Source organism: Gouania willdenowi, chromosome 10 (genome assembly GCF_900634775.1).
Source record: "Gouania willdenowi chromosome 10, fGouWil2.1, whole genome shotgun sequence".
Lineage (NCBI taxonomy): Eukaryota > Metazoa > Chordata > Actinopteri > Blenniiformes > Gobiesocidae > Gouania > Gouania willdenowi.
The window spans coordinates 39,935,649-39,956,843 of NC_041053.1; the positions used below are offsets into that span (position 1 = coordinate 39,935,649).

The window sequence follows — 21,195 nt, forward strand, 5'->3', positions numbered from 1 at the left end:
TATTTTTCTTGTTGTTTTGCGTATTTTTGTTGTCATTTAGTTTATGTTTCTGTTATTTTCTTGTTTTTATTCTTGTTCTGTGTGTTTTTTTGAGGTACTTTGTGTATTTACGCTGTTTGTTTAGTCATCTTGTGTTTTTTTGGTGTAATTTTGTCTACATTTGTTGTCATTATGTGTATTTTTCTGTAATATTGTGTGTTTTTGGACCAGATTTAAGTGAATACTTTACAACACTAAGAGAACTAAGTGCAGTAAAGGTAAATCATTATTATTATAAGTGATCAATGATTGTTTCTGAGGGAGATTTACTTGTTTTTTCAACGATGAGTTACATTTGTAAGTGTAATTTGGTTGAGCTCGTGTTTTGAAGAACTTCCTGGTCTAGTAGTGGATCCTGTAATGGTGGGAGGTCTCACCTGGAGTCGGTCTTGCTGGAGGGGGAGTCTGGACACAGGTGATGGATGGGTGAGGGTGAGCGAGACGCAGCAGAACGCTCCGCCTCTTCCTCCTCAGAGGTCGGGGGCGTGGCAGCCAATGAATGGCGATCGGGCGGAGGTGATGACGACATCACCACAGAGGTCAGCTTCTCCTCCCCCTCCTCTTCCTCCTCTCGATCCTCCCCCGCTTTGGGCGCCGTGGCACTCCCGAGCTCGCCCCCCGCCCCCTGTGCCTGGAACATGGCGCCGAGGATGGCGGCGTTGCGTTTGCGGCTTTCCCCGGGGCTCAGCGCGCAGTAGTCGTGGTCCCCGAAGCTGCGGTGGTGGGCGTCGCCCTCGGACTGGACCATGCGCTGCAACTGGGCGTAGAGCTCTGTCTGTTCCGGAAGCTTCCGCTGGTGCTGGGTGCGGTTCAGCCAGGACGACGCCTTGGCGTGTGGAGCTTCACCCCCTCCCCCTACTCCACCTTTACCTCCATCTGTGGGCTTAAAGAGCTCGTCCTCCACGGGCTTGTGAGGGGGGGTCGTTGGGGGGGTGAGACCTGAAAACAAAAACAACCAAACTGTCACATCATTGGATTCTTTACCCTTTTTCTGCAACTACACCAAATTTACCATTTTTTAACCTATTTTCATCACTTTTTCTTGCCATATTTTTGCTCCTTTTAATGTATTTTTGCTACATTACTCCCATTAATCACATTTCAATGCTTTTTCTGCACATTTTTACCCGCTTTTAAGACATGTTCAGCACTTATAAACCCTTTCCACCACTTTTCCACCTAATGTCACATATGTTGACCCATTATTGTCACTTTTAACCATTTTTACCACTTTTTCTGTCTGTTTTTGTCCACTCTAATTTGCAGCTTTTAACCAATTTCTGTGGTTTTTAAAATCCCATTTCACCACCTTTTCCACCACATTTGGTCTTTTTTAACCCATTTTATTTCTGAATAATCTTTACGATGACTATATACTATGGCCCAAATAATAAAGTTCTTGGATAACAGTGGATATATTTATTCTGCACTTCGTCCAGTACGGTGAAGGCGAACTGTCCAACGACTGATTCACAGACGTTATTTCCACAAACGTACAGACTTTAAAAGACTTGTTTCTCACCTGCAGTTCCACACAGATCCATGCTGAGCGTCTGTTCAAAAGCCTTACTGCTGCTGTACTGTGAATCCCTGCCGGAGGCAAGACAGAGAAATGTCACATTTGGGAGATTTATAGGTGTTTTTATAAATAAAAATAAATAATTAAATAATTGGATTCAACAACATGGGTGAAACGCTTTGTCCTAAAATATGAGCCCGGGGCAGTTTGAGCTGACGTCGGCTAGGAGAGGAGAGAGCACTTCCTGCCTGTAAACGCTCGTCTCTTATCACAACAAACACTCGTCTTTTCTCTATTCATCCTCAGCCTATTTCTGTCCACGTGCTTCTGTTCCTCTCACTGCCTTAAAAAGCAGGAGCTGAGCCGAGCGACTTGGCTTCAGGCGAGAAATAGCGTTTCAATAACACACACAACACAAAGTGTATTTCATTAGCGAGAGATGGATGGAGCTGGAGACGCTCCAGAGCAAAGACTGTATCTGATCAGAGGGTCACATGATCAACATTCATGTCAGAATTTGGATAAATGACCAATCAGAGCATTAACACAGGAAAGAACAAAGAGCATACTGTAAGTGTTTTTGTTGTTATTTTGTGGGTTTTTCTGGAGTTATTTTGTGTATTTATGTTGTTGGTTTGTGAATTATTTTGTACTTTTCTGTATTTTTATAATCGTCTTATGAGTTTTTGCAGTCATTTTCCAAATTTTTGTGTATTTTTTCTGTTTTTTGACTCATTTTGTGAATCTTTGGATCTGTTTTGTGTAGAGATGTAACGCTTCACTCAACTCCCGATACGATTTGATTCACGATACTGGGTTCATGATACGATTCTCTCACGATTTATTTTACATAATGGTACTGTAGACAAACGATGACTGAAAAATATTCCTTTATTTTTTTGAGAAAAAAACTAGAAAATACTGCATTATTTTCCTTTTATTTTTCATTATCAAAAGAATCCCTTGATAAACTATTCAAAACAATGCAATTTAAATAAAAATAAATCTTGAATGAAATAAATAAAGGAATAATGCAAATGAAGAAGAAGCTTATTAATTTAAATTCTGGTTCTATAGTAAACAATGCTAAACTGCATAATAGTTTTTTTTCTTTTCAATGTGCAACTGAAAATGTATTTTGTGCCTTAACAATTGGACAAACAGTCATTTCACTGTATTTAGGTCAGATTTTTGTTTGGACCAGCAGAGGGCGCTGGTAACCCAGTAGTCGGTTGCCATGCGAATGTGACTTTTACAGATATTCACGTAATATTACAGATATTCTTTCAGTGCTAAAGGGGAAAGGAATCATTTATGAACATGTTTAAGAGTAGAAGCCAGAAAGAAAGTAGCAGATTCCGCCCGCCGCGTAGACTGCTGGACAAGAGGAGGATAAATATATTATATATATATACATATTCAAAAAAGTACTGCGATTCAATTTTCAAAGTATCGATGTCAATCGTGATACCTATGAATCGATTTTTAACTGCCTTACGATTAATCGTTACATCCCTAGTTTTGTGTGGTCGTTTTATTGCTCTTTTGTGAATTTTCCTGTAATTTTATACAGTATGTCTTTGGGAGTCATTTTGTGTATTATTGCTGATGTTTTGTCAATCTTTATGCGATTCTGTCTATTTTTTGTTGTCGTTTTGTTCATTATTGCTTTTTTGTCATTTTGTGTATTTTTTATTGTTTGGTTTATTTTTATGTATTCTTGTAGTCGTCTTGTGAGTCATTTTGTGTATTTTATTTGTTTTTTTTTCATGGATTTGTATCCTTTTGTGTATTTTTGTATGTCTTTGGAAGTCTCCTTGTTTATTATTGCATATGTTTGTAGTCACAATCTGTGTTTTTGGAGTCATTTAGTGTGTTTTTCTTGTCGTTTTGTGTATTTTTCAGTCATTTTGTGTTTTTTTTTGGAGTCATTTTGTTTAATCTCTCTATTGTTTTTTTGTATTTTTCTATTATTCTGTGCGTTTGCTTTGAGGGCTGAAAAAAATGAGACCGAGGGCCGCATGTGGCCCCCTGGCCTCCAGTTGCACATTTCTGCTCCAGAGTTTGGATGAGTCGGGACTCTGGAGGTTAATGTGAAAAGGGAAATGTGAGAAATGTCCTGGAGCTTTGAGTCATTACAGATCTCAGAGTGAAAAACTCTTTGTTCCTTTTCTAACAGGAGATAACAAACCCAGCTAATGTTTCAATATTCCACCTTTTTAGCTTTGGATTACGTGCATAAGTAAAGCACATCCGTGCAGTTTCCATCACAGGTGATTAACAGCGTGTTTGAAGACATTACATTAGTGCAAATGAAGCAATCGTCCCTAATGAAAGCCCACTTAGTGCTCATTAATAATCAGTTTGCATCACACCGTGAAATAATACGCCATAAAGAGCCGAGCTAACATTAGTAAGAGGGAATATTTGTGTTTCACTCAGAATTTATTCCTCTTCCGGGTGTATTTCACCTTTTTATTGGCGCTGAGCAGCTATTAGGGCAACGACATCAGAAATGTGCGTCTGTTTGGAGGTAAGAAACAGCTCCATGGGATGAATTCAAGATATATAAACTATACAAAAAAAAAAAACTAACTGAATGAAAGGTCACTGATTACATTTGCTTGATTTAAACAAAAAATACTGGATTTTATAAATAGCTTTTCCGAGAAAATCGTATTCCACAATTTTTTAATTAGCAGACATTTGTTTCATTATAATCTTTACAGTGAGCTACATCTGCAGCAGAGAAGATAAAATAAATATGTTGGGTTTTCAGATAAATTCAATAATTACATTTTTATTTAATTAAGAATCACTGTGAGCCTCGCTAGCCTATTGTGCTGTGAAATTAGAGCCGTTTGAAAACATCAAAGCACAGAAAAATACCTGAAATGACTCCAAAAATACAAAATATTAAAGAATACGACACAAAAACATATGCAAAATGACAGAAAAATACACAAAAGGACAACAAAAATATGCAAAATGATTGAAAAACACATACAATGACAACAAACATTAAAAATGACAGAAAAATATTCAAAATGACAGAAAAATACACAAAATGACATGAACAAAAATATTCAAAATGACAGAAAAATACACACACTTACAACAAAAATACCCCAAGTGACATAAAAATAAGAATAGGACAACAAAAATATGCAAAATGACAGCAAAAATAGGAATATGACAACAAAAATAAGCAAAACGACGACACAAATATGCAAAAATACACAAAATGACAGAGGAATTACACATAATAAAATGTGCAAAATGACAAAAAAAATACACAAAATGAACACATTTATAAAAAAATCACAAAAAACAAAAACTGACAAAATGACAACAGACTAAACAAAGTGACAAAAACCTTTGTTCTTTCCCGTGTTCGTGTTCACATTAGTCATCAGGGTCGTCTGCAGCCGCTGAAGCAGCAATAATTCTTTCATGGTAAATGTGAACAAAATGTGCTGCCAACACAACGACAGTTCTCGGGATAAACTGACAAACTTCCCTATATACGTTTAAAAGAACTGTTTTTTGTTCAGTTGATGCATGGTTTGCAGATACTCACCCAGTAGACTTTTGGACGAGAGGCAGACAGAGGCAAGCTCGCTTTTCTAGAAAATCAATCAGAAAACCAGTCAGAGCCATTGATTAAACACACCAGATCAATACATAGGCATGTTATGTTACCAGTGAAAAACTAATAAACCATAAATTATGATCATAAGACACAGAGTCAAGCTACAATGGCCTCATGTAAAGGATTTTCAATATCGGCGAGTGCTGAAATAACAAAAGCTTAAGTCCAAAATGAAAATAAAGAAGTCACTTAAAAAAAAAAATGTTTTATATCCCAAGAAATAGTAACTTTTATTCTATAAATGAAAACAGAGATCAGATGTTTTCTTACGTTCTCACATGCAGTTATTGGCCATTACTGGCTTTTTTTTTTCTAATTTTAAGAGCGTGTGAGCCTCGAACCAATACATATCTGTGACTAATCATTAGTGATGTGAACAGTCTATGTTCATAGCTCTAAGCTGATCACATTACAGGGAGCTGAGACATATGCTAAGTAGTTTACTGAAGACCCAAATATGTTCTAGACCCAAAGCGTTTATCATGTCCACCAGATAGGATGTATAGCAGATCTATTTATATATTCTGAGAGAGTAGGTGGAGCTTATTAATATATCACATTACAGTTTCCTATGTGATGGAGTTCCTGAGATATTGGAAGATGAAAATGGAAAAAAAATAAGGACGAGCAAAAATCATCACCCCCCCCCCCCCCCCCCCCCCCTCACTAAATTATCCATATCACAAAAAGTATGAATCCGATCAAATTAAAAATTTACAGTGTGATTATTTAATTAAGAAGGAACAATTGGTAAACTTTTCAGAATTTTTTGAGACCGAAGTGCGTGGGATGTCCTGAAATTATATGTAATGATCATAAATCGATTGACGTCGTTATTGATTTTTCAAACCAATATAAAAAAAACAATATCTGTTGTTCTGCCTCAAGTTTTGTTTACTTTGTTTATGGTGTTACGGTGTTAACTAGTGGTGGAAAAAAGCATTGTTTGGACTTCCTGCCCGGACCTTCCAATACGGGTCATTTCCTGTCAAAACAGGAAGTCCCAAAACGAATCCTTTCACGCAGCAGATCCTTTCAGATCCTTTCAACGCATGCGCGTTACAGCAGTTTGTGTACTATTTAAAGAGGTTGAAACTCTGCTATTTAGAAAGAATTAGAAATGTAAGTTTTGAGTGAATTTCAATTTATTTTGGTTTTTATCTTATTTTCTGTTTGTTTTTTGATTGTCAGTGTTGTGTTTTTTTTTTCTTAAATAAACAAAAACACCACAAAACAGTCACATTTTTACATGTGTACTATTAAAAATATTTAACAAACGTCATATGGTCAGTTTACAGTCAAATATCACGTCCCAGTAGCTCTGTCGTAAAGGACTGAAGGACGTTACGTAGTCTACGCACATGCGTTGAAAGGATCTGGTCCGTGAAAAGATTGGGTAGTGACGTTTCCTAGAAATTGCTTGTTCACGTATATTCTGTCATAAAAGGTTTTTTCTCTATTTCGTACATATTTAACGAGCTCACAGCTAACAGCTAAGCTAATGCAAACTCATAGGAAGGAATCTATGTAGATACCACTGTGGGTTAATATCGAAAACTGGAAATTTACAGTTTCATCCAACATCTATTATTATAAAAATAATATTGATTCTAAGATATTTAATTATTGACATTAATCTAGAAGCCATTTTAATATTTGTTGGTGTTTAATACGTTTGTTTTTCTAACCGTGGCAGCAGAGTTTGTTGGGCTCAGAAGTCTTCATGCTCTCATTGGTCGACGCCAACTGTTCCGCCTGATTCTCCGTCGTAGTCCCGCCTCCCGCTAGAGTCGGCAAAAGTTTGATCAACGCCCTGCCGTCCTCCCTCCCATCCCTGTCCACCCCCTCCTCGTCCCTCGCCCGTCCAGGCCGAAGCCTCTTGGCGAAGCGGCTAGGGAAGGACGCTAGTCGCCTAGAGCGCCGCACGGAGAAAGAACCACCATCGTCCTCCAGACTCTGAGGAGGCTCGGAGGGGGAGTTCCTTCTCTCGGGGGAGGAAGTGTCTTTCTGTGGTTTAGGGATGGTGGGCGGGGCAGAAGGGGAGTGGGAGTACGGGGGGCTGTGCAGTCTGTAGGGCTTGCTCACATCGAACGAGCCGCTCTGCTGCAGCAGCTCCCGAAGCAGCGAGTTCGCCTTGATCTCCCTTCGTCTAGCGAAAGGAAGCTTCCTATTGGTCGGCCCAGTGAGGCTCCCACCGGTCCCAGGACTGACCACCAGTACCACTCTGCTGTGAGAGTTTGTGGCGGTAGGTCGGGCGATGGAGTCCGGTCGGACCCGAGGCTTGGAGAGGTCTCGGTCCTTGCGCTCCCAGTTCTGCTGCTGCTTGCGCGTGGGCAGGCAGTAGGTGTGCATGTAGGTGATCAGCTCCACCACCGAGCGCAGCTCCTTCTCTGAGCTGAACTGAGGTTTAGCCGCTTCAACGCTAACGCTAGCTTCCACCTCGCTGCTGGAAGACTCCTCCTCCTCCCTGTCCTCGTCCTCCTCAGAATCACTGTCCTCGTCCTCTTCCTCCTCGTCCTCCTCCGTGTCGGGGGTGGGGGTGTCCTCGGTGTCCTGGGCGGTGGTGAGGTGGCGGTGCAGCTCGGTGCAGAGGCGACCCGCTGGACGAACCGCTCGGGGCTTCCGCTTCTGATGGAGGTCACTCTGAGGACACACAAACATCACTTTTAGACCAGTGAATAAAAATGTTCTTCTTTATGACAAAAGAAAAACTAAATAAAAAGTTTGGTAACGCTTTTTTTTTTACATAAGGCTGACATTAAGTTGTCATTATCTGTCATTAGCATGAATAAGGTGTCATGAAGGGTGTCGATAAGTACCCTAACCCCGTCTAACTCCATCTAACCTGAAACACGCCAACATAGCTCCAAATGTGTCATAATTTAACAAACAACACTTAAAGACAGCCTTCATGACACCTTATTCATGCTAATGACAGATGTCAGCCTATAGTCATCTTACAGATGTAAATCCTAGTTTCAATCACAAATAAAATGGGCCAAAAATGACCAAAAATAAAGGTGAAATGGGATTTTAAAAACCACAGAAATTGGTTAAAAGTGGCAAAAAACAGACAGAAAAAGTGGTAAAAAGGGTTCAAAATGTCAATATTGGTTTAAAAGTGGAATAAATGGGGGAGGAGGTGTTGGGGTAATGTAATTTAAAAAGTAGGAACAACTTCTTTAAACTAATCATGGGAAAAGTGCTGAAAAGGGTTTATAATGTTTATAAATGTTAAAAATGTCGTGAAAGTGGAAAAACTGTGCAGAGAAGGCATTGAAATGTGACATAAAAGTGTCAAAAATGGGAGTAATGTAAAAATAGTGATGAAAATAGGTTAAAATATGGCAATCTTGGTGTAGTTGCAGAAAAAGGATAAAAATAAGCAAAAATAGCGACCCCCTCCCAGTGTCTCGCGACCCCAAATGGGGTCCTGACCCTAAGGTTGAGAACCCTTGAACTACAACACGATAATTTAAAGTGCACCAGTGAAAAGTAATTACTTATCATTAGCTAAAACTAGACCAAAGCTATACAGAATATAAATGACTATTTATTTATTTTTGTTCCATAAGCATCATTGGAAAATAATGTGCAAAAAACCCACGTCCATGAAGGAGTGTTTTGTGTGTTTCCTGCCCTGGATACCAGTTCACGTGATGCACGGCGGTAAATTCTGTTAGTCGTTGTGAGTCGGGATGATTCAGTGTACAGCTGTGACGAGATGTCGCATTCCTTTATTACTCATACGGAGTGGAAAAAAAACTGATTCACGGTTGCCCTCCTGCCCTGTCAGTCAATCCTCCCGCCATCTGTCTCCACTACACACACACACACACTATGCTAACACACGTGTGTGTATGTGAGAGATACAGCCTTGACTCGTTCTGTAGGTTCTCCTCGTGTATCCAAAGTCTGGTCTGAGTACAAGATAAATGACAGGAGATGTAATCAATGGCCACTTGAAGCACAATGCTAGCAGCTATCCAATTACGGCTAAGTCATACACCGCTGGCCGTGTTGTAAATGTCTTTTCGCTCCCAACGTGGCATCTATCATGAGCAGCAGCTGAAGGTCTCTGCACGCTTTGAGTTTTGATTCCAGAATAAAAAGGAATGATGGAGAGCTCTGGGCTGCATGAAGGTGGCGAAAACAGTTAGCATTAGCGGCTACAGTAGCGGTTACGTTAAGCGTCTGACTTCCGACAGTCTTTTTTTTCTTTTCATTTCATTTATTAATTTATTAGGACAGCGTACAAATACATTAAGTTTTAAAAACAGAGATGTTTGTACCAGACTCTGGCTTAAAAGTTCATTTTCTACTTTTAATCATCAACAATCGTCCTCAGTTCAGACGTTTGAAGGTTTAAGTGAATCTCAAATCATTACATAGAACCTTTTCAGGGCTTTTCCATGCAATAACTTTAATAATAATTATCAAACGTGTGTTTAAAAAAGGAAAAATGTAAAATTCAACAAAAATGACAAAGGTTTACGGATTAAATGTTCTTTGATTGATCTTTTAAATAAATACGTTATTACTTTGCCAAAGTTTTCCCCTTGAAGCCACTTCTTTTCAAAATAAAATGTATAATTTTAGGACACTAAAAAAGCACTGAAATAAGCACAAGCTGATTTTCATTCGGTACATTTTTCGGTTTTAATGTATTAATGTATTGTTTTAGTCAATTTTTGCATTTTTCTTGTCATTTTTTGTTGACATTTTATGTTTTTGTTTTTTTCAGTGTGTTTTATTTTGTTGTTTTGTGTTTTTCTACAGTCATTATGTGCTTTTGTGTTGACATTTTGTGTGTTTTTGGAGTTATTTTTTGTCTTTTTGAGGTCATTTTGTGTATTTTTTGCTGTAATTTCTCTGTCTTTTAGTTCCCATTATGAGTGTTTTTGCTTTTTAGTTGTTTTTGTTGTTGTCGTAGCTGAAGTGGTGGAGACATGTTCTATTTCGCTTGCTGAACACAAGAGCGAGAAACACCATAATGGTTTGCTATCGCTGGGAAAGTCGATGATGTGGAGAAAACAAGAAGAAAATCAATTGTTCTTCTATCAATACCTGCAGCCATCTGTAGGTAAAGCTGTGCCAGGAACACCTGCATGTTAAAACACGCTGAATAAATGCACACAAACAGTCCCTGTCATTAGCTACAGCTTTGGAAAATGACAATGACTATTTAGCATCTATAACGCATTAAATAGATAATCAGGCCTTAAGTATTACTATAATGATACGTTTAATTTGACTTGTTTTTGAGCCGTCCAATCCAACGTGTGACTCTGTGACTCACTAATCCCCCAAAAGGCTCGGTGGCATTTGTCCCATTTCTTTCTCCCTTCTCGTCCATTTCCTGAGGAATAAAAACGCCTCTGTGACAGCAATTAACCTTGGTGTGATGCTTCAGCTCTTCCCTGAAAGCCAATCTAAGCGTTAGAGGTTAATGCTGCGCTGGGCAGAGGAACGCAGGCTTTTACCACATGTTTCTACTCCGATAAAGAGCCGCTTTCGAAGGGCATTTCACAGGTCTGGTGTGTCAACAAAACGCGGCTCTTACAAGCGATAAAAAAACAAATCACGTAACGGTTCGGATGCAAATCTATAGAATTTAGGGTTAATTAATCTTTAGGGGAGCTCATAATCAAGGTCAAAGAGGACAACTCCTGTGGAAACAGCAAACCATGTGACCTTTAAGACCTTCTATTACGATCTGGGATTGGATTTAAAAAGGGCGCCATCACCATTCTGTCATTTTATGTTAACACTAAAGTTATTAACTCATTAACTCGTGATTTTCTTAATGTGATTAAATATTTTATCACCGTTAAAGCAGTGTTCAAAATAGGTGAGATGTTGTCGATAACTTTAGTAGCTACATTTAGAAAAACGCTGAAACAACTAGTTTAACAACAATGTAGCGCAGCAGTGGAATGTTGTGAATAAGGTTAGCATGCTAAACGCTAAAACTACCACTTTAAAAACATAACACAGCAGTGGAATGTTGTTAAAGAATTTTTAGCACACTAAGAAACGCTGAAATGACTACTTTAACAACGTAGCACAACAGTGGGATGTTGTACATAAAGTTAGCATGCTAATCGCTAAAACGACCACAAACATAGCACAGCAGTGGAATGTTGTAAATAAAGTTTGTACACTTAAAAAAACACGCTGAAATGACTACTTTAACAACATAATACAGTGGTAGGATGTTGTACATAAAGTTAGCGTGCTAGTCGCTAAAACCACCACTTTATTAACATAGCAGAGCAGTGCAATGTTTTAAATAAAGAGCGCATTTTTAAAAATGCTGAATCGACTACTTTAACAATGTAGCGCAGCAGTGGAATGTTGTTAATAAAAGTACACTTATAAAAACGCTGAAAGGAGTACTTCAATGACATAGCGCAGAAGTGGGAGGCTGTACATAAAGTTAGCATGCTAATTGCTAAAACGACCACTAACATAGCACAGCAGTGGGATGTTGTAAATAAAGTTAGCACGCTAAACGCTAAAACTACCACTTTATAAACATAGCATAACAGTGGAATGTTGTAAATAAAGTTAGCACATTTAAAAAAGCTAAAACGACTACCTAAATAATGTCGCACAGCAGTGGGATGTAATAAATCAAGTTAGCACACAGAAAAAAAACGCTGAAACTACTACTTTAACAACGTAGCACAGCAGTGGGATCCTGTACATAAAGTTAGCATGCTAATCACTTAGACGACCACTTTATTGACTTCTTTCCCCGCTTTAACCTGTGCAGTGAAGAACAGTGATCAAGATAAAATAAATAATAAAAAATAGAATTTCCACGAGATTTTAATTACGTGATTAAATGGTGTTATTTCAGCACCGACCATGAGGGGCTTACCTTGGCCAGAGGTCTGAAGGGTCGTAGGTGGAGGCTTCTGTTGCCGTAGCGACGCCCGTGGACTCCATCTTTGTGTGCGTCGGCACCCGTGGGCACGTTGGGAGGAGTCAGCAGCAGCTTCATCAGCTGAGGAAGAGAGAACGACGTCAACGTCAGTTTACCGTTTCAGTATTTATCACTTTTACCTGTTTTGATGATTTTACTGCTTTTTAAACTCCTAAAAGCGTAGCAAACATGCTAAGTAGGTATAATATCACAATAAAGCAGAGATTTTGAACAAGATTACGAGTTATATTCGTCCTTTTGCTACGTTTACTAGACATTCAGTCACCGCATTTCCAGGGAAAAAAATCGTATAAATGTGTGATATTTACGTGTCATATTAGGGCAAGATTTTGAATAAAGATAATCTGCATTTTCTGTGATCATCCCTATATTTAGACATGGGCTGTGTTCAAAATGTCATAATAACGTACTATTTATACTAAGTCTGACGTCATAATGACCATGTAGTGCGTTCATGTTAGATAATATGGAAAATACCCAGACGTATACTATATGGGGACATTTTTTATGTATGCACGGTGTACACACTAGTCCTACTCAACCGTCCCATGATGCATTGCGAGCAGAATGTAAAATGATCCTGTGACCGTCTTCAAGCTAAAAACCAAAGATCTCCTTTTCAAAATAAAAGTTTATTTTCTTGTCTTCCACTAGCTTTTTTTTTTTTTTTTAACACTTTTGTAAATAGGGCTCTTGTTTTGAAGTAAACAGGAAGTTTAATCAGTAGTACAATGAAGGGTCTCTGAAAATCTCTGAAAACGTGTGAATGAAATGTGTGTAACGTGAGTTTTATGGATGAAATGAGCACATGGTGATATTCTACTTGGTCACTTTGTAACTTAAAATGTTTTCAGAACTTTCAAAGTAAAGGTGGCGAATCAACAGAGATATTTAGCCTCAGTGTGAACAAGGTTTTAAACGCTGTAGGTTCCAGATGCATCTTGGGAACGCTCATCAAGCTATTATATAGTAGACAGTAGGGATGTAACGATTCACTCAATTCCCGATACGATTCGATTCACGATACTGGGTTCACGATACGATTCTCTCACGATTTATTTTACAAAATGGGACTGTAGACAATTTTTTTTTTTGGGAAAAAAACTAGAAAATACTGTACTATTTTCCTTTTATTTTTCATTATCAAAAGAATTCCTTGATAAACAATTCAAAACAATGCAATTTAACTAAAAATAAATCTTGAATGAAAGAAATAAAGTTATAATACAAATGAAAATGAAGCCTATTAATTTAAATTCTGGTTCTATAATAAACAATGCAAAACTGCATAATAGTTCTTTTTCTTTTTAAAAGTGCAACTGAAAATGTATTTTGTGCCTTAACAATTGGACTTTAAAAAAAAAAAAAAAAACCATGATTACACTGATTTACGTCATATTTGTTTGGACCAGCAGAGGGCGCTGGTAACCCAGTGGTCGGTTGGCATGCAGATATCTTGCAGTGAAGAAGAGAAGCTATGCTAGCAGACAGAGCTAATAGAAAAATGTGACTTTTACAGATATTCAAGTAATATTACAGATATAATTTCGGTGCTTAAGGGGTAATGAATCATTTATTTACATATTTAAGAGTAGAAGGCAGCCAGACAGAAAGTATTAGCAGACTCCGCCCGCCGCCTACGATTGTGGATAGCGCCCTCTGCTGGTTAAAAAAAGTACTGCGATTCATTTTTCAAAAAATTGATATCAACCGTGATACCTATGAATCGATTTTTAACTGCCTTACGATCAATCGTTACATCCCTAGTAGACAGTATATATTCACTGAGTTTGTAGAGCGTAGTGCAGAGTGGGACATTTTGAACACAGCCTTGTTTCTCGAGGCCTAGTTTAGGCAACTGTAGTTGAAGTTAAGCCTATTGTGTAGAGCTAATAAGCTAATCACGGCTAATCAACCCCCACCGTTTGGACGTGTGAAAGTGACGAGTCATCAGGATCTAGTCGTCTGGACCGAGCTACAAAAACCAACAGACCCTGGATGACAGAAGGACTCGTTTCTTTAACCGTGTTTGTGTTACTGGGAGATAAAAGCAGACCTGGACAATGTGAAGTGGGAATAATGACGGTGTCCAACATGTGGTTCCTTCAGCCGCTCAGGTCCAATTTTTTAATCTAAATTCTGTCAAATGTTAACAGGCAGCAGATAGATGTTTGTCCAGGGGAATAATGTTCGTGAAGGTCAGCGTATTCGGCTCATTTATCACTTCACTAAAGCTGACAGCGACACCACACCTTCACGTTTCCTATTATTACACATCCAGCCATTCTCCCTCTCTGTGGAATAACATCCTTCTTTCATCAGATCCCTGTCTTCTCTCCTCCTATCGTTCGTCATACACGCCAGTCCTCAGCTTCACTTTAACTTCATCCTTTATTTTCTATCAGATTAACCCTTCCGGAGTCTTCCCTGCAGTTTCCACTTCCCGTTCTCCTATAAATGGATATGATTCACTCATAGACTATAGTTTCTTTTCTTTTTTTTTGCGCCTCTCATCTTCCCGTTCATCCATTTGTTCCACTGCCTGGTTTCATGGCAGTGCTGGTATCAGCTGATAGGAATCAGCTTAGGGAGAAAATCCCTCTAAGCTTTGGAAGACGGTGCAGAAAATACAGATGTAATGGAAACGCGTTTAGGAAATGCAATACGACCTGTGATGGACACAGTGGAGGTCCTGAAGTCACATGATCAACGTTCATGTCACCGTTTAGAATAATGTGCATTTTTGTTTATTTTTTACATATTTTGTGTATGTTTGTTGTCATTTTGTGTCTATTTTAAGGTTATTCAGGTATGCATATCGTCGTTTTACTTGTCATTTTGTGTGTTTTTGTTATTTTTCTGCATATTTGTAGTCGTTTGCTCGATTTTGGGGATAATTGTGTTATGTTTGTGTATACGTGTAGCCATTTTCTGTGTTATTGTAGAAGATTTGTGTATTCCTGTTGTCCTTTTGTGCAATTTCAATAGTTTTATTTGCTTTTTGGACTAATTACTGTATGTACATGTTTGCTGTTGTTTTGTGTTTGTTTTGCCATTTTGTGTGGTTTTGGTGTCATTATGAGTATTTTTGTCATTTTGTTTATTTTAGTGAATATTTAGAGTATGTTTGTTGTCATTTTGTGTATATTTTGAAGTAATTCAGGTAAGTAAGTCGTCGTTTCTTGTTTTGGAGTCATTATTGTCATTATCTACTTGTTATTTTGTGTGTTTATTCGATATTTTTCTGTATATTTGTAGTTGTCGTGTGTGTTTAAGTTTTAAGTATTGATATTTTGTGTTACGTTTGTGTATATGTGTACCCGTTTTCTGTGTTTTGGAGAGGTTTTGTGCATTTTTGTTGTCCTTTTGTGCAATTTCTGTAAGTTTATTAGCTTTCTGGACTAATTTTGTGAATGCTGTTTTGTGTTTGTTTTGACATATTGCCTGGTTATGGAGTCTTCATATGTATTTTTGTTATTATTTTGTTAACTTTTTTTGCATGCTTGATGTTTTATTTCTGAGTTATTCAGGTATGTGTGTAGTTTTGGAGTCATGTTGGAGTATTTAATTCTCTTTTCGTGCATTTTTGTTGACATTTTGTATGTTTTTTCTCATTTTGTGTAATTTTGTTATTTTGTTATGTTTTCCTGTTATTTTTGTGTATAGTTGTAATTTCCTTCTGTGTTTTTAGAGTAAATCTGTGCATGTCTGTTGTTCTCTCGTGCAATTTCTTAATTTTAGACTTTTTTTAGTCATTTTGTTTTTACTTTATGGGATAAACACACTCAGACCAAGGGCTGCATGTAAACAGATGTAAAGAGTCCACCTTTGTAAGAAAGTACCATTATAGTACGACCAATGAGGCAGAGGAAGAACACGAACATAGAACAGATGTTGTGTAGTGGCTGTATTTCCTAGTGTTGTAATGTTTTAAAGCTGCAGCCACAGAACAGAATACTAACCAGGTCAGACGAGTTATTAACAGGACTGTGTGTGTGTGTGTGTGTGTGTGTGTGTGTGTGTGTGTGTGTCGGCTTGGCTCAGTGTGATGATGATGATGATGATGATGATCCTCCTCAGAGGCTCATTAAAGGCAGTGAAGAGCGGACTGAAGGTTTGTGTCTGTGTGAAACACTGACGGACCCTCAAACACATTGGACGCCATCCAAAGCTTCATCAATGAACGCCTTGTACGCTAACACACACACACACCACACACACATTAACACACACACAGATAATTTACTTTTCCTCCAATTTGTTGACGGACAGATGAGGAATAGATCATTTCAGGAGGTCGTATTAAGAATATTTTTCCACATGTATTGGTTAGCTTAGCATGTAGCCGCGCTGGCTGAGCTGGGTGAAAGGGTAAAGGGGCGGAGCTACGCCATAACGCACTTTTGTTACATTACAGAGAATAAACACATTGGTTTTAAGATGTTTTGCAGAAGAATGATACATTGTTTAGAGATCATCATCACGTCAGAAAATGAGGCCTGAGGGCCAAATCTGGCCCTTTGTAGGATCAAACTTGGCCCGCAGGAGAAAGTAAAAATGACAGAGAAAACATGAACCATTGTGGAAAAGAAACTGAACAATATTTGCAGGGAATCACAGTTTTCCTGGTGCTTATCACAATCACATGATTGCAGTTATTTTTTTATGTAAATTCTTATAAAATCTTTCAATTTACCTGAAAATTATTACATACATTTCCCTTAATTAAATAGAAATTCGTCACAAAATCAAGGAAATTTAAAGTGTAGACTGATATCTGTCAGTTACTGCTTGGATAAAGTCGCATTCTTACATAATTTCTATTTAATGTATACGTAAAAGTGAAAACTAGGGCACAATAATGTTGAGATTACTTGTTTCGCCGCAAAAAATCTGTGATCAAACTTCTCTGTATTTGGCCCCTGAACTAAAATGAATTTGACACCCCTGCTCTACCTCGTTTAAATAAAAAGTCATCATTTGGACCTAAATATCAATAAAAAATATTAATAATAATAAATAACAAAAAGAAAATACTATTAGCTCTATTTTGTCTTCCAAAAACCTGCACATATATACCATATGTGTGTCAGATATGTGTCATATCACTATCAATAAATGTAAATATTCCTTGTAAAGTCAATAAAACAGGAAGTGTAGATTATATCAGCTCCTACCAGCAGAGGGCAGCATTTAACATTAACTAATGATGGACAGTAGTCATGTGACTATAAAGCACTCAACTGATGGAAAAGGAACACACACACACACACACACACACACACACAGTCTCCTCATAATGTTATTACAGCAGAGTTTTCTGGGTGAGTAAACATGAATGTCAGTTCACTATTTTCTGCCACTAATCGTGTGAGTAATGGAAACAGAGCCGAGGTGAAATATACGCAGATTTATGTCGAGTGAAGGGAAATATTCTGCTTCATGTCAAAAAATGGAAATCATTTAGTGCTGCTTGATGGAGCAAAAATCAATCAGTCAAATCCAGAGCTTTCCAACCCCAAAAAAAACAGTTATAAATATCTGTGGTTGAATTTATACAAATCTGGGGGGAAATAAAGCTAACGTTTGATCCAATAACTCATAAAAAACCAAAAAAAAAATGTTTTTCTCACAAAATGTTTACATTTAAAACAAATCCAAGACATGTATTTTAAATCTGTCTCATAAAAAATACGTTATCATAAATAAACAAATGAACTTCCATTTTTGTAGTTTTTTTTTGTTCCTTTTGTTTTTAACAACGCATAAGCAGAAAGAAAGTTACTTATATATGTACATAAAACATATCAACGATCAATGTCAAACAAAATAAAGTGCATCAATTAGTGTGTTCCGCTCCTTCGTTACAGACGTAGAAGAATAGATCTGTTCCTGTCAGAGTGGAACTAGTAAATGTAACAACTAGAGCCAAACCATCCATTAAGGCACATTTGATCTGCAGCTGAAATAAAATAAATGATGTTTCTGAAAGTTTAGCTCAGGTTTCTGTGCAGTGGCCGTTTCATATTCCTTCCCAAATGGAGTCATTTTTGTAGCTTTTATTTTAGGTGAGGGATACGGAAACTTAAAGATGTATGTCTTACACAAGAATCCTTTATGATGTCATTTTGTGGTGATTTATGCATTTTTTTGGGTCATTTCGTGTCTTTTTGCTGTGTTTTTGTAGTCATTGTGTGGTTTTTGGTGATTTAAGTCTATTTTTGGTGTCATTTTAAGTCTTTTTAAGTGTTCTTTGTGTACATTTAGTGTTATTTTGTTGTTTTTGTGTTATTTTGGGATAATCTAGAGAGTTTTTATCAGTTTTACTGTGTATTTTTGGTATCATTTTGTGTATTATTTGGTGGACTTTTGATGTGGTTTCATTTACTTAGAATTGGGTTAAAAATTCGTTGTTTTTGTGTGTTTTTTGGGTCATTTTGTATATTTTTCTTGTCATTTTGTGTTATATTCCTTGTTTGTGTCATTGTTCTAGGTGACGAATAAGGAAACTACAGTGAAGCAACTCTTTAACAGTGACTAATCGCCCATGTTTGGGTTAGCTTAGCACGTTAGCCCAGCTGCATACGCTGGGTCAAAGAGTAAAATGGTGGGACAAATGTTATTCATTGCGCAGTTTTTGTGCTGATTATCATCACTAAGTTATAAGTGGTTTTTCACTTGTTTCATTCCAGTAAATGTGTTTAAAAACGCAGTGTGAGCTAGCTGCTAGCATGATTCTGGGCTGTTTGCTGCAGTTTAGAACATGTTTCACTTCTGAAAGAAAATCCCTCAAAGCAGTAGCAACTCGCAAAGTCACACACCTGATGCCTAAAGGTGCAACCGAGTCGAAACTCTGGAGTTTTGGTGACATTTTTGTTTTTGTTTGCTTTTATGTATACTTTTCATGTAATTTTGTGATTTTTTGCCATCATTTTAAGTGTCCTTTGTGTATATTTGGTGTTATTTTGTGTATTTCAGTGTCATTTTAAGCTTTTTCTTGTTTCTCTGTGTAATTTTGGTGTTTATGTTTTTTGGTGTGTGTACTTATGGTGTAATTCTGTGTTTTTGGTGTTTTATTTTGTGGACTTCTGTTGTGGTTTAATCTATTTGGAAATTATTTAAAATTTTGGGTGTTTTTTGGGTCATTTTGGATGTTTTGTGTCTTTTGTCGTCATTTTGTGTTATGTTTCGTGTCTGTGTCGTCTTTATAGGTGTGGGATAAGGAAACTTGAAGATGAATCTTTGCGTTTTATGTATTTAAGATGGTTAGCTTAGCACATTAGCTTAGCCAGCTGCCTAAGAAGGGTAAAAGGGTAAAAGGGCGGGGCAAATGTTATAAATTGTGCATTTATTGTGCTGATTATCATCGTGCATCACTAAGTAATAGGTAGTTTTTCACTTGTTTCATTCCAGTAAATGTGACAGGTTTAAAAACGTGGTGTGAGCTAGCTGCTAGCTGCTAGCATGACTCAGGGCTGTTTGGTCTGCAGTTTAGAGAAATATCTCATTTCTGACAGAAAATCCCTCAAAGCAGTCGTGACTCGCAAAGCCACAAACCTGTGGCCTGAAGGTGCGACCGAGTCCAAAACTCAGTAACTTTTGAGGAGATTTTCTGGAAAAGTTGAGCAGCAGAGAAACAGATCCAGAAGCTAAATGTGAAAGCAAAGCATGTTATCTCAGCAGCACAAAGCTGAGCGAGCTGAAACACGCCACATCAGATTCTCAAGTAATAGATGGAGAGGAAAAATGTGCACCAATTCAATTTATTTTTAGGTCTTTTGTTGTTGTTGTTTCTTTTTTGCTGCCGTCACATTTCTATCAGCATCAGACTTCCATCTGCAGAACAATCGCTGCTGCTGTGGAATAAAAAGTAACATCCATCACACCTTTACCTCCAAACATGCACTTTTCATCCTCACACTTCTTCTCTTTTTGTCTGCATTTAAAGCTTCACATCCACAAAAAAAGATCATTCCTCACAATTATTGTCTGGACATTAGTGCATTTTATATCACAATATGGGTAGATTTATATCCTGATAACAATATATAGTATTTCTCCTTAAAATTACATTAAATAAATGGAAAACTGATATTCATTACATATTTATTTATACATAAAAATGGTTTCTTTATCTATATATTTCTATGACCTTTAGGATTTTGTGACCAATTTCTGCGATTGTTAAAGCCTAAAACGCCTGATTTTGCATCATCTTTTTTCCAGATATTGTTTCAAAAGAGCAAATTCACAACAATTTACCAAGATATGGATAATTTTCTTACTTTTAACCTTTTTAAAAGCCTCCTGTGGACAGGTTGTAAATTAGCACATGTGCTAACACACTCAAAACAAGACATTTGGGTAACTAATGTAATTGTGATGTCCATATCAAATTAAAGGAATAATAATAATAATAAAAATAAAAATTGTAAAGGTCAGTATTTGTGAAAGTTTTTATAAATGGTACTTCTCCTTTAAGAATCTTCTCAGTGAAGGAATATTTGTGACTTTTGCTACAAATGTGTCGGTGGAAATGTCACCAGGGGGCGGAAAAACCAACAATAAGGGACACTGCTATAATTTTAAACCGTACCTGTAGTGAATTTTTATATCGCACAGCATTACTGGACCTTGTCCTTGTGAAGGAGAAGTTGACAAAACTATGAAAGCGTGACCTTGGGTTTGAAGGTGAAGTTAAAGAGGCAGGAGTCACTTATTAACATCACATTGTTCACACGTTAACCAAGGACACTTCAAGGTCGAGCCGACTGTTTGAAAACACAACAGTAGAAACGATGGTTTCCATTGATGCTGACCCGTTGTTTTAGGATAAACAATTGCCTTCATGAGATTGAACGCTCCACAGCGGAACAACCTGTTCTCCTGAGTAATGTCACCATGCCAGCATATGGCGACGACACACACACACTGGTGATTACTGTGGAGAAACCATGGTGTGTGTGTGTGTGTGTGTGTGTGTGTGTGTGTGTGTGTGTGTGTGTGTGTGTGTGTGTGTGTGTGTGTGTGTAT

General features: G+C 37.6%; 1 protein-coding gene across 1 annotated transcript in view; it reads right to left on the minus strand.

Moving 5' to 3' along the window:
* ppargc1b (peroxisome proliferator-activated receptor gamma, coactivator 1 beta) overlaps positions 1-21,195 on the minus strand; it is a 108,567-nt gene that overhangs the window by 11,056 nt on the left and 76,316 nt on the right. Inside the window, exons 4-8 of the mRNA XM_028459331.1 lie at positions 12,097-12,222; positions 6,899-7,853; positions 5,139-5,184; positions 1,562-1,629; positions 417-978 (exon numbers count right to left, since the gene is read on the minus strand). Of these exons, the coding sequence (XP_028315132.1) occupies positions 417-978; positions 1,562-1,629; positions 5,139-5,184; positions 6,899-7,853; positions 12,097-12,222 (1,757 nt within the window). The remainder of the gene's footprint in view (positions 1-416; positions 979-1,561; positions 1,630-5,138; positions 5,185-6,898; positions 7,854-12,096; positions 12,223-21,195) is intronic.